Raw genomic sequence first — 13,170 nt, 5'->3', positions numbered from 1 at the left:
TGTGTCATGATCCCTCCTACATGGAAAAAAAACAATGTTTGTCTGCATCAAAAAAATAAAAAAAAAATCAGTATTCGGGGCAAAGGATACAGCTGCCACCATATGAGAAAAAAAAAGAGTCAAAGATGCAGAAAAAAAAAGGCACCTAAAGAGAGAGATCTGAAACAAGCAGTGAGGACGGTGGTGTTATTTAAGGACAGAACACAAAAAGACAAAAAGCTGAAAGAGAGACTCGCAGTAATTATTGTCGCCAGGTCAAGAGGAGTCACAGCACACAGCCGCACGCGTGTGTGTGTGCTGGGTGAAATGACAGATCCCGGGAGACTGAGACATATGAGAAGGTGCAGAGAGTGTAAAAGCAGGTGAAAGACAAGGTGAAGAAGTGAAAATGAAACAAAGTGCTCACAGTTGTGACAGGTCGCTCCGGAGTATCCGGTTCCCGAACAGTCGCAGTAAAAGGACGTCCAAGACTGGGTGCACCGCCCGCCGTGCTCGCAGAGGTTCGGGAGGCACCTGGGAAAATAGCAGTTTTCAAGTGTCGGAGGATGAAATGAACCTGATCGTTTTTGCACCCCGGTCTTGATTGATGTCAGCGACTCGCACATTCATGACATATCTACAGCAGAGGCTTGACACATTTGCATACACACTATAAATATACATGTCAGACATAAGCCACTCTCATAGCAAGCGATCAGGTGCTCTTCATACTGGCAGATGTTTGTGGGCGTGTGAAGAAATTCACAGCATCATGTTTTCATTTTCCTCCGTGATGCTTTTTCTTTTTTTTTTTTCCTGTTTAAAGACTTTCTTTAACATCAGCCCAACAGGCCTCTCAGTCCTCTGCCCTAAAAGGATCATTTGCAACAGGAAAATAATGTGAAATTATTGTCATACATTTAGTCCACTACTGAATTGCAATAATAATAATATAATAATATTGATCAGCCAAAAGCCCTCGAGATGCACTTTAGATGACGGATGCTTATGAACATTACTTTTAAGAGTTGAGAGGAGTTTGTGTAACAGCTGGTCCAGAAGCGTTGTTGATGTTGATAATGTATGGACTCTTGGTTCTCCCATTAATAAAAAAAATCATTTATTATTATTGAAAATGACAATTAATATTAACATACATCTTCATAGATAATAAAATAATAGACAGGACAATGGACGTTGGTTCCATCGCATGAAGGATCACGGTTGGCTAGCCACTTGCCAAATACGTGCTTGGTTTTCATTTTAGGTTCTATTTTTCAGCGGTTTTTGGGATCTCTCTGCAGTCACAGATGGGTTTCTTTGGGCTTTGAAACGAGAGTTTCCATGCCACAAAACATAATACCTAGGAACATAAAAACGTATAATATAAGCAAGTAGTAGAAGTCGCCAAGGTGGGAGATGACACAATGATCTGAAGAAGAGCTTTTTCACTTTAAAAATGCAGCGGCCAATGCATTTCAATGGACGAAGAGACCGTGTAAATACATGAAGCCTGCTGCTATTTCAGTCGGATATAAGACAGCACATCTTAAAATCGTAAAGCTTCCGAGGTCCAAGGAAGGGAAACCGGTAAGGGGCTTTTGAGGCTTCATGAAACAGTGTCGTCAACATACACTAGATGGCACTCCCCGCACTCTGATGGTTGAACAACCATTTCCATGAAACATCATATCATCTTCAATTCAAGGGCGCCACCTTGGTTTCTTGGAACCCCACCAGTCCATCCCCAGCAAGTATCTATGTGAAAATATAAAAAGGAACCGAACTCCTCACCATAACAGAGGACGTACTTCAGATATATTATGCATGGGACATTCCGATGTATGCTCATGGGACCCTGACAGGGCTTGTCAGAGGGCCACATGTGGTCCCCAGGCCGCACTTAAAAAGCTCTGGGTCATATCTCTGAAGTCATGCTGTGACAAGAGAGCGATCGATGCCCCGGACAACAAATCTATACCACACTTTAGTGACTTACTGAATAATTGATTTGCTAAGTTCATCAAATGAAAAATGAAAGAAGAAAATCTGTCCGTCGTTTTCCAACTCAAGTTAACATTACCAGTCTTTTCACAGACATCAGCATCAGCCACCCACACAATGACTTCAGAGATCATGTTGACTGGCAGCTGCCTTGCTTGCGTGTCCTTGCCTCGATAGGAAAAGACTTCTGAATCTGAGAAGGTGGCGTCTCGGCAGAGAAGGGAAAAAAGCATTTTCATCACCTTCAGCCTTGGTTTCCAAGCGTTTATTGGATTTTACTAGCGTAAGTGATTTCGCAGCCCTTCCGACCCACTCTCCTCTGATTGATAGTCAATTCCTCAAGCCTTCTTTGGTTTCTCATAATTGCAGAGCTCGGCAGCATGCATCTATAATTTCAAACACTTTCATCTGTTACCTATTAATGGCAGCGTGCTAGGCTAGCCACAACAGGGATACCATTGCAGCGCTCCAGTCTAATGGCGTGCTATTTTCGGCCGTCTTCATCACGGGTGCTCATCGTGGATGGCGTCATATCCGACGTGAATGTGTGTCGATTGTAAAGCAAGACATATGGTTAGGTTACACCCGCGCAGGTCACACGACTCAACTTGGGAAGTGTTTGCAATTTCACCCTTGCCGACACACTGCGGTAATTGTGCTTTTAGTCGCCATCTGTTACCACTTCAACCATCAGAATAAAAAATAAAAACCAATTACACCTCGTGTTTAAAAGCTTCTGCCTGCCGAGAGTTTTTGCCCGACATTCTAATGTTCATGGAAAAGCCCCCAAAAAAAAGAAAAATTCAGATCCCACCAGAGCAACGTTGTCTTTTCAGTCGTGACCGACAGAACTGGTCTAAGCTTGAACGAGAAGTGACAGGCTAGATAAACAGGAGAAGGAGCTCACTGTTTAATTTACTTCATTTTCTCTTCTGCTGACCAAGCTGCACTCGAGGCTTCAGCTAATTATCACTCACCCAATGGGGAGAGGTGATGGTGAGTCATCAGTTATCTCAGCCGTCGTGCTGCTTACGCTGTATATCCTCCATGACAATCTAAGGAAAAGTGAGCGGCTCCCACCTTTTCAAAGGTGGTTCAAGCAAAACAATGTTGTGGACTGGCACCGGAGAAGCATTGATGCATGTCGGGGGCTGAAGCCCATCTGTTCCGATCCAACGGTCAAAGTTGCTCCATTGTTGAAAAGGTTGGTGCAAGTCTTTTTAGAAAGGTGTCTGAACACATGCTGGTTCACACTTTGCTTCTCAGCTTTAACACCCCCATCATGCACGAAAGAAGGTTGGTCGCATGTGAAACCATTACCGGTTTCCCTTCCTTGGACTTCGGAAGCTTTATGATTTTAAGATGTGTTGTCTTATATCCGACTGAAATAGCAGCAGGCTCTATGTATTTATGCACAGCTCTGACATTTCACTGCAGACCGCACTGACACTTGATAGTCGGTGGTCACGGCCGAACTTCACATCCTTTGTCCTGTATCATGAGATGATGCAGAATGGATGATCTTTTTTTTCTGTCTCTCAAGGGATGTTCCGTTCTTATAAAGGAATCTTGTCTGAAGTTTTGACTCAGTGACATCGGATTAATAAAATTTAAAAAATAAAAAATAAAAACAAAATACACAAAACATCTTTGTGTATCTTTTTTTTATCATTCATAATCATTACACATTCTTATCTTTCACCTATTGAGGCACATTCGTCTGCCGGTGAGTTAAACTACACAGTGATGGCTAAAACAGAAAGAAATTCATTTTTTATCTGAACCAGAAAGGCACAGGGAAAGCACACACCTCCGCCAAGCCACTCATTTCACTCTAAAGGTTTTGAAATTATTGCCCTACATGTAGTTGATGTACATACTTAGTGTAAAATACATTCCAAATGCAATATGTTTAATCGTACAGCAGATAGCGGAAGCATTGAGGGGCTCTGAAAACACAAGTACAACCATATCTTCAGAAGGTTTGAATGCTTTTTACATTCTGATCACTGTTTCTCCACAACAGTCATTAGTAGCTCATACAGTACATATGCAACACACCAACCAATAGTGGCTAAACTGGCTGCTGTAGTATCTTTTGTTTGGGGAATGCAACTATAGGGGGGAACAGTCAACGATGCTGCTATCACACATTTGAAAATGCATCCAGGTAAGTTAGACACGAAACGGAGTGCAGCATTAGCATTAGCACCAGTGACCAGTCAGCTAACTTGGTTCCTGTCACCTGCACTGATCCATCGTTTTCAGTCACTGCATCCGATAGCGGACCATTGACACGGTCGGTACTTGATACGATGACATCACTTTCCCGTCTGTCTCTCCCAGAAAGTCTCAACAATAACATCAGACTAAATAGTGGTGCTAGTTTGGCTAAAGCTGTTCCTTATTGTACATCTCAACACAAAATCTTAAGCTGCGCTTCCACTTTACGGAGCAGCAAACGGTCGTCAGCACAGACATGAAAACCAATGCATTTCAAACAAAACAGGACGCTTGTTAAAATAACAATAAAGTATAATGTTCAAAACGCTCAGTTTGGCTCCTGATGATGATGTTATAGTTCATGCTTTGATTTATGTAGATATCACATTGCAGTGGTCTAAGCAGGCTACATATTGGGTGCAAGTAGGACTTGAGATTGACTTGGATACGCGACCACAGACTTGGAAAATAGTGACATTTATGGGACTTCATGTGCGAACTAAAAAAGGATGTCACATTTTGAATCGCATTCACAGCACCAAAATAAAATACGTTGAATTTATTTGTATACATTTAGCCACATTTATACAGCAGCAATAGTAGCGCTAGTTATATAAATAATAAACAAGAATAATACATAACAAAATGACAAAATAGTAAGGGGAATTTTCGCTTTTTCTTGCCTTTAGCAATGAATTCAACTTCATCAGCACAAGAGCTAATTAACCACTAATAAACAGCAAGCACGCCAGTGAAACACAAACCAGGGTTGAGCCTTTTGAAAAGTTCATCACAGTCTGAGCGGTACCTAATACTTCAGCATTGATTATTTGCAATCTGAGTCAGTGAGAGTTCCTACTTTCAAGCCAAAATGTGCCCACTCTCCTGCTCCACAGTGTGCCCTCGTGCTGCTTCCTGTTTCATTCCGTTGCATTAATAGGAAAGTTAAGTGGGTGAGGAAACTTTACACGGCTGTCTTCCAGTTTACAGGGGAAAGACACAGCACGCGTGCGAAAAAAAAAAAACAGTTGCAGAATGGACGGTAAAAGGCAGAATTTAAAAGCATGAGCTGCGTGAGTGTTTCGCAGCGGAAAAAAGAACGGTTTTGTAGTATCGGTAATTATGCTTTTAGGGATGTTACAGGATTTGCGCATTCACCCAAACTTTTCTTTTGACTACCCAGCTTCTTCCTCCTGCAATCTTAACAGGTGAATATGTAAATATATGGACTTAACAGCAGGAGAAATGTGGTGTTGAGAACAGTTCCCAAGACCCCCGACACGGCAGAGAGCCAGTGCTGTTGTTTTTCCTCGACAGTGAAGGGCCTGAGAGAGTGGATTGGACCAAAGCGTTTCACCTCAGAGGGGGGAAACAAGGCACGAACAGCAGTTTGCATATCCGTCTCGTGGCTATAAATGTTGGGAGCCACACACAGCATCCGTGGAGGTTGTAGATCTGCCAAAACGTGTTGTGAAGAAGCACAGCTGTGCAGGGTAATGAGGGATAGCACGGCACCCAGGACTGGAGAAAGCAGCTTGTTAGCATAGTCCTCTGCCAGAGAGGGTGTCACTGGGTTTTTGTCGGAAATTAATTGGATGAACCCGTCACAGTGTTTGTCTCGATACGACAAGATGTCAGCGACTCCCGGACTGACACTCTGCAACACCCATAAATCTGCAGTTTGGGGCCCGACTTGGCAAGTTGAATATTTTTTTTTTTCTCCGGCACGTTAAATGAACGACGAAGAGGGAAAAAAAAAAAGTTTTAAAATAGCGGTAAAAATATATGTCTTACCTGTCACTTATCGAGCATGTGTCAAATTGGACCTTGTTAGAGTCTCCCAGCAATCCTTGCTGCACCAGGCTGAGATTGACCGGCTGGCCGCCAATGAAGATGAGCTGCATGCATCCCTGGAAGCCGGGAGATTGATCCTGACAGTCAGGGCTTGGACAGCCTGAAAGGAAACGACACTTGCTTCAATCTCCACTTCACAGAAAAGAAGCACATCGGCATATGAAAGACACACAAACCTCCAAAATAAAAGTGGCTTCGCTGCTCCAGGGGTTCCCTCAGATCCATGGTGGTGGATGAGTTGCCGTCAACAGTCAGAGTGACGAGTAAATTCCGGGTGTCCAGACTGACTGAATGCCAGAGTCCGTCGCTGACTTGGTAATCTGCAGTGAAACACACCAACATTAGGCCGCGCCGACAAAATGTCGCATCATTTATAATGGGCACCAGCATGCCAGCGCGGGTCTGAGGGCAAAGAGACGCGAGGAAATTCTGCTTCATCACAGGCTGATGGTGTTTTCACGGCCGCCACCTGTGATATCAGGGCAGCAGGCAGACACAGCCACGGGATGCTTTACTACTGCTTCCACCTGTGTTTGGGATTAGTTAAAGATACAGTTCATGGTTTTTGTTATAGCTGCCAGCACTGGCACCAAATCCACAAAGCTGCTTTCCACAGTTCACGCTGCAATGCTGAAAAACATCCTCAGAGATTCCTCACTGAGTCACTGCCAGCCGAACGTCACCAACCTCCTGAGTTGCGCTTGCTTATCGAAAAGTGACACTTCATCAACGGGATCGCAAATGAGCTGGACGTCCTGACATCACTGTGCTGCGGGGAAAAACCACGTTTGTTATCTTCACGGCTGTTTTTTTCCAAATGGAATCTCTCAAAAGCAAACACCTACATTTGCGCTAAAATGATCAAAGGTGAATATTGATTGTAATATTTCATTTAAATTGTCATACATGGAATTCTGTTCACTAAAGGAGTCCTCCTTTAGATCCTAAAGCAGAGGTCATGAATTACCCATGGGTCAAAATATACATAGGAAACTACCACACAATACAGTAATGTTTCAAGAGTAGGAGAGAGAGATATGAAAGTAAAAAAAGAAATATATATTTGTAAAATAAATATTTTAATTCTACATACTAACAAATATTTATGTTGTGTACTTTTTGTAAAAAAAAAAAAAACGATTAAGATAACAAAACAAAAAAGTAGATACGATAAAGGCAAAACGTATAAATGTAATTTCAAGAGAAAAAAAAAAAATCATAATACTCGAGTCGAAAGGCCACATTTTGCCCCAAGCGACAAATGCAGCTCAGCAATGATAGGGTGGTGAAACATCGTCCTCATTTTCCAAGAACAGAAGGTGTCTTTTTAGAAACAAAATACTTAAGAGCAGAGAGTGGGCTCTGGAAATGAGGACGCTGCTTCATGAAGCCTCAACAGCAGTGACGGGCAGATGAGGTTTCATGAAACAATGTCCTGACTTCCAGACTCCACCAGATGTCACTGTCTGCTGTGACATGTTTGGACTTGAACAACTAACTCAATGAAACCTCACATCACGGCCTCTGAAAATCAAGAAACTGTTTCATGAAACCTCATCAACCCATCACTACTCCACTGACTACCAGTACAGCTCAGGTCTGGTCTGAGGGCTATCCAAAAAAAAAAAAAAAAAAAAAGGAATAGAATAAATCGATGGAGCAGTTAGTAATGTCTTAAGTTGACCGTCATTCAGAAAAATAAATAAATAAATAAATAAATACAACCACGAATAACTAAGAAGTATTATTTTACCACAACATAAAGCATAAAAACTTCACTTTTTTGTTGTTTTTTTTTTGGTTCTTTTTTGTTTTTTTTGCCGCAGTCTTTGACACTAGCGGTTTCTGGATTTCCACATAATTCCACCATGACTATTTCTTCCAGCCATTTCATCACTGATGACTCCAGCAATAAACCACCTTGCTTGGAACTTTTTCAATAATCTGTCCTCTATTTCTGAGGTATATAAAGAGGTTTTCTAGCCCACGGTCAGGGCTTATTGATCGGTACGCTCATTATATTAAGCAGAGCACTGTCTCTGTCTTTGTCATAGTGGGGTCGATATTTTACCAGCTGACACATCAGTGACGCCGCATGCTGGGAGCTCCCTAGGAAACATGCTTTTGCCTATTAGAGGTCCATTTGTCTGTTGCTTCAGGAAATCAAAGGACTCATGAAAAACACATCATAATTTTTACTGATGCCGTAGTAAAGCTGTCGGTCCAAGTGAAGGAGTTTCAGAATTTCATTGAGAATTCACAATACAGATGAGGACTACAGGGTCGACATGTTTACAAAAACAATTGTGATTCCGTTTTTGGAATTGTTTTTGTTTCTGCACTTTTCTATTGCGATTGTCTTTTGCCCTTCTGGGGCACCACACGGCTTCTCTCAGGCATCTCTATATTCAGTTTGCAGTAACCGAGCCCATGTGCACGGGGATCTTCTCCAATCCCCCAGTTCTAGCACCTACATGGCTCAGTTTCACACGTCCCCACCTGGCGGTGCAAACCAAGCAAAATGAATAAGCTGATATGTTGACACTTATCAGGCCTCGAAATAAAGATGAGGGAGTTTTTCTTCTCATTCCAAATGTGTGTACATCTCCCCGTTTTCTAATGAGTTCTCCACTACGTTTCAATCAGATAGCACTTTGTGTGGCACTTAAACTACATGTTCTTTACAAATGAAAGTTAATTGTCTGATTTAATGGCAACTTATTCTCTGAAAACCAGAGCAAAGTAGGTAAGTGACTTTCAATGGCTTTTTAAAAGAGCCTATATATTGTGCTGCTGCTCTTCTGCTGATTCAGGACACTAAAAAGACCACTCGTCTTCACTGAAGCAATGTCACTCTGGCAGCTCGGAATGGAAACTAATGGGCCACAACTACGTTTAGTCTCCACTGGTCTCTCCCCCAAATTCAATTAGCGTCCGGCCTGAACTGCGCAGCGGTTTGGCAGCTTAGAGCGGACAAGACAATCACGCCACATTTAGGCTCAGAGTGTCTTTTTTTTTTATCTGGTGGCCAAATATTAGATCTGTCTCCGGCTCTTGGGAAAACTTCAGAATTTCATCTGAGGTCTAATGATGTCTGTCACGGACAGTGGAAACATTTATCCCTGAAGACTGAGTGCCGTGGGCGCTTTCTCTCCACTCCATTGACTAATTCATGTGAGCGTTGCTGCAAGACGGAGTGGACAAGTATCAGCAGGAGGTGACTGACTGTTATCTCATTGAGGACCGCCGTCCAAAGTCGGATCCATGTAGCGCCGCTTCATAACAGGTTTATCGGCGGTCGTTGTTGAACAGATTAGCGATCGCGGTGTTGTTTTGTCAAACACATCCGTTCCCCTCCGCTGTCTGCAGGATATTTAGTTTCATGTAGCAGCTGCATCCATGTTAGCGGCTGGCAGGAGACGGAGATTGAACGCCTTGATGGCTTGTATATCTCCTACATTGACAACACTATCGGTGTGGATATTAGACTGATACTGTCAGCACGCAGAATTCTGGTCAGAGCAGAGGAAGAGCCAAATCAATAGTCTTTCCACATTAGTGCTCGTGCAGCGTGCTTGGCTCATATACAACGCTTTATCAAACCAGCTCATCTCTTCTCAAGACAGTCTATTATCTCCCTCTCACACAGAGAGAGAAAAAAACAAAAAAAAACATTGAAGCCCTGCGGTGATGGTGAGAATAAAACTGGGAGGTGAGCAGACCAACAGGTTAAATGTGGGAAATTCATTTCAGCAGTTTCACCGTCATGCGCTCAGGCACCTCAGGCGCACTGTGCTGGCAGTACTCAGGGCTAAATTAAATGTAGCGTTCTTTTCATACACCTGTGGCACAGTAAACTGTAATAATGATAAGCGCGAATTAACCTGCAGGCATCCGTTAAATATATTTCACTTTTGAGTGCTTTATGACTTGAGAGATATCTTTGTTTTCCATTTAGCAAGGAGCCAATAAGTTACTGACTAACATTACTAACATTTTGGCTTTAAAGAGTCATAGTTCTTGTACCTCAGCTGATCTATTGCACAATGCGTTTTCCCCCCAATTTAAATAATACCACATAATTCTCAATTCTTTGGCCTTTTAAATGTTGTTATGCTGTCCAGGGAAAGGTCTGAGGGACTGTTTTGACTCTATCCTGGACGACCCTATTCTATTCATTTCTGATAGGCCATAATGTTTTACTTTGATGTGCTTTAACTCCGTAATGATTAAACATTTCAGTCATCTCTGTTGGGATGTTCGCTAACGACTTGTGATGGATTGGTGAAGCTTCATGAAACACTATTCTACATTTCCACTGGATGGTGCTACCAGCACTAAAATACAAGGCTTCGAACAAGTCTTTCAATGAGCCCTTACATAATTTCAAAAACAGGACCGCCATCTTCTGAGCTTTGTAAATTAGGACAGTGTTTCACGAAGCTTCACCAGCCCGATGACATAATGAATCAAGCCAAAGGAGTGTGACAGGTTGAGGTGAAGGGGTGGCATTGGATTTATGTTCTTCTCTCCAGCGTTATTGACCTGCGTTGCTCAAAAAAAAAAAAAAAAAATCATAAAAACTTTATAAAACGAATCCGCAATGGTCTAAATAGGAAAACAGCGAAATTGATTCTGCTGGTCACAAATCAATGTTCCATATATAACCTTTTTAAACAGCATATTCAATTGATAGCAGAAATAGTTCCATCCCTCTGGAGACATTATTATTCAGTTTCCTCTCAATTTCCAAGGCTTAAATCCCTTGTTGGAGGTTTACTGCGGTAATGTTCCATTCTCTCTCCTGACAATGCCCCTATTAAAAGTGTTTAAGTGGTTGAACATGCTGCAGCAAGAATTCCAACAAAATGTGACACATTATGCCTGTTCTCGCTTCCGTGGCTTTATTGGCGCTGACTGGAAAGTTTAAATAGTAAGTAAATAAATCAATATGTTGGAAAAACATTTGACGACTAACTCAAAACAATGGATCATCTCGACATAGTTGTCTACATGAGGACAATGGAAACAAGCTTTCTGTGGCTCCCAGGACTCAATGCACCACTAGCTGCTTCCAGGTCACAAAGACAACTGGGCAAATTGACTGGGCTTTGTCGTGAGACATTTTCTTTTAATGATTTATAAAATAAAATGTCTCACGACAAAGCTTACTTCAGTTTTGCGCAAGTAAACACAGACATATTGACGACACTGAGCTCAGTCAATAATTCTGAAGGATTGACAATGCTTCTGATTCTGTTTGTTCAAAGACAAAAGATACCTGGAGCATCACAGGCTCTGAGCAGAAGGAAAGTTTGTGTTATCAGAAAAACCTTATTAATCCCAAGGGAAATTATGTTCGTAACATGCTCTGTACTCAACATATCACAATAAAATGAAAAAGAAATAATATTATAAAGTGCAAAAAGCAATACAGAAGAGCTTAGAAACAATGTGCAAGAAAATGCAGATTCAAGGACAGAGTCAACAGAAAAACGTGCCTTCATTGTAATTTTTTCAGGGATGAAAGACCGCTCTGTGGATGACGTCACAAGCTGCTGTCTAAACTGCTGCTTATAGGAGTAAAGAAAAAAATCAAGTAAAGAAAAATATCAAGTCTTTAACATACAAACGGTCAGTGGTCAGTAAGTCACTGAACTTAAGTGTTGTAATATGTAGTGATGGACGGGGCAGACCTCATGAGACAGTGGCCTCATTTGCAGGACCCACCACATGGACGCAACTGCCCTAAAACCACCAGCTTCAAACTACTAGTTTCAGCGCCACATTCTGAGCTCGAAAACTCAGGACACTGTTTCATGAAGCTTCACCAGGCCCACCACCAGTGATGTGGAGACTGTCTTGATAAAACCTTTGATGCGGATGATGCCTTTTTATTATTATTTTTTTCTTTCAAAGCTGATCTTTCTCATTTGTTTACTCATTATTCAGAATGTTATTTATTTATTTTTTTATTGCAGCACTTACCTGAGAAGAGATTATTCAAGTTGCAATCTGAAAGAGCTTGTATCACTGTTTTCTTTTGTTTATTTTAATCCATGTATCATTTCATTCATTTCATGAATTATTTATTTAATCATTCATCCAAATGTGCTTAAGTTTAAAAACAGTCAGTATGACTTTTGACATAAATAAATCAATAAATCCAATTTAATAATTAAAATCAGTTAATACATGTTTGAATGGTTTTATTTTTCTGACTTTAGTTTGAATTACAGTGTCTAAATAAGACAAACAATTGATAAAAAAGCTTCCTGCAGTCGCACTTACACTGCTGACCTCAGTGGAGCGACCAACACTCCAACATATAGAGAAGAGGAAGAAAAAAAAACTGTGCTTATAGTGACATAGCTGTTTTCAGCTTCCCAAATATACAACAATAAAAGCTGCACACGATGCTGAAACCTACCGGGAAGTTCTATGCAGAGACTGATGAGACTCGCCTATCTGTTCCAGGAAGGTGACTCTGACCCTGCACTATGGGATTGTGTTTACTCATCTAGAAGGCTGTAATGCACTGAAGGTTATAAGATTCTTTTTTTTTTTTAATTACGAAGCATTTGTCCCTCTGAAGAAATGCTCACGGTGATGAATCGGCACTTCAGTAATGGACAATAATGAAGCTCCACAGTCCCACTGGATGCTTCATAGTAACACCTCTCACCTAGTAACTAAGCACCAAGACGCTGTCGGCGAGTCGTACATTCCAGACATGAACTTGAACGGTGGAAATATCACCGTTAAACTGTATAACTCAGCTGATTATGCAGTGTTGTTTGATGCAGAGAAACAACCGAGTGCCGTTTAAATCTCCGTTTTACACTCGAGTCAGTGGAAGTCAGTGGAAGTGGAATCCAGCTGGCACGACATTGATATTCTGACACCGCACTGCACAGCTACTGTGTTAATGTTAGCATACTCAGTCAAAATAGATGTCAATGCAGAATAGTTTAGGAGCTCATAAGGAAGCACATTCTTTGTTTGGTTCTGGAAGAGCACAACCCATCCGGTATTAACACTCATCTCCAGGGACCAGATACTGATGTGGTTGCAATCTGCCCCTGTTCCTGCATTGTCAACAAATGACTC

The 13,170-nt window shown here is 41.7% G+C and overlaps 1 protein-coding gene across 3 annotated transcripts in view; it reads right to left on the bottom strand.

The window, feature by feature from the left end:
• The window catches only part of LOC128765587 (contactin-associated protein-like 5), a 179,673-nt gene that overhangs the window by 64,231 nt on the left and 102,272 nt on the right, over nucleotides 1-13,170 (bottom strand). For all 3 annotated transcript variants that reach the window (XM_053876360.1, XM_053876358.1, XM_053876359.1), the window contains exons 9-11: nucleotides 6,237-6,380; nucleotides 6,001-6,160; nucleotides 407-513 (exon numbers count right to left, since the gene is read on the bottom strand). In XM_053876360.1, the coding sequence (XP_053732335.1) occupies nucleotides 407-513; nucleotides 6,001-6,160; nucleotides 6,237-6,380 (411 nt within the window). The remainder of the gene's footprint in view (nucleotides 1-406; nucleotides 514-6,000; nucleotides 6,161-6,236; nucleotides 6,381-13,170) is intronic.

Source organism: Synchiropus splendidus, chromosome 10 (genome assembly GCF_027744825.2).
Source record: "Synchiropus splendidus isolate RoL2022-P1 chromosome 10, RoL_Sspl_1.0, whole genome shotgun sequence".
NCBI lineage: Eukaryota > Metazoa > Chordata > Actinopteri > Syngnathiformes > Callionymidae > Synchiropus > Synchiropus splendidus.
Note: the sequence above shows the minus strand (reverse complement) of the source record. Positions and strands in the feature narration are given on the sequence as shown.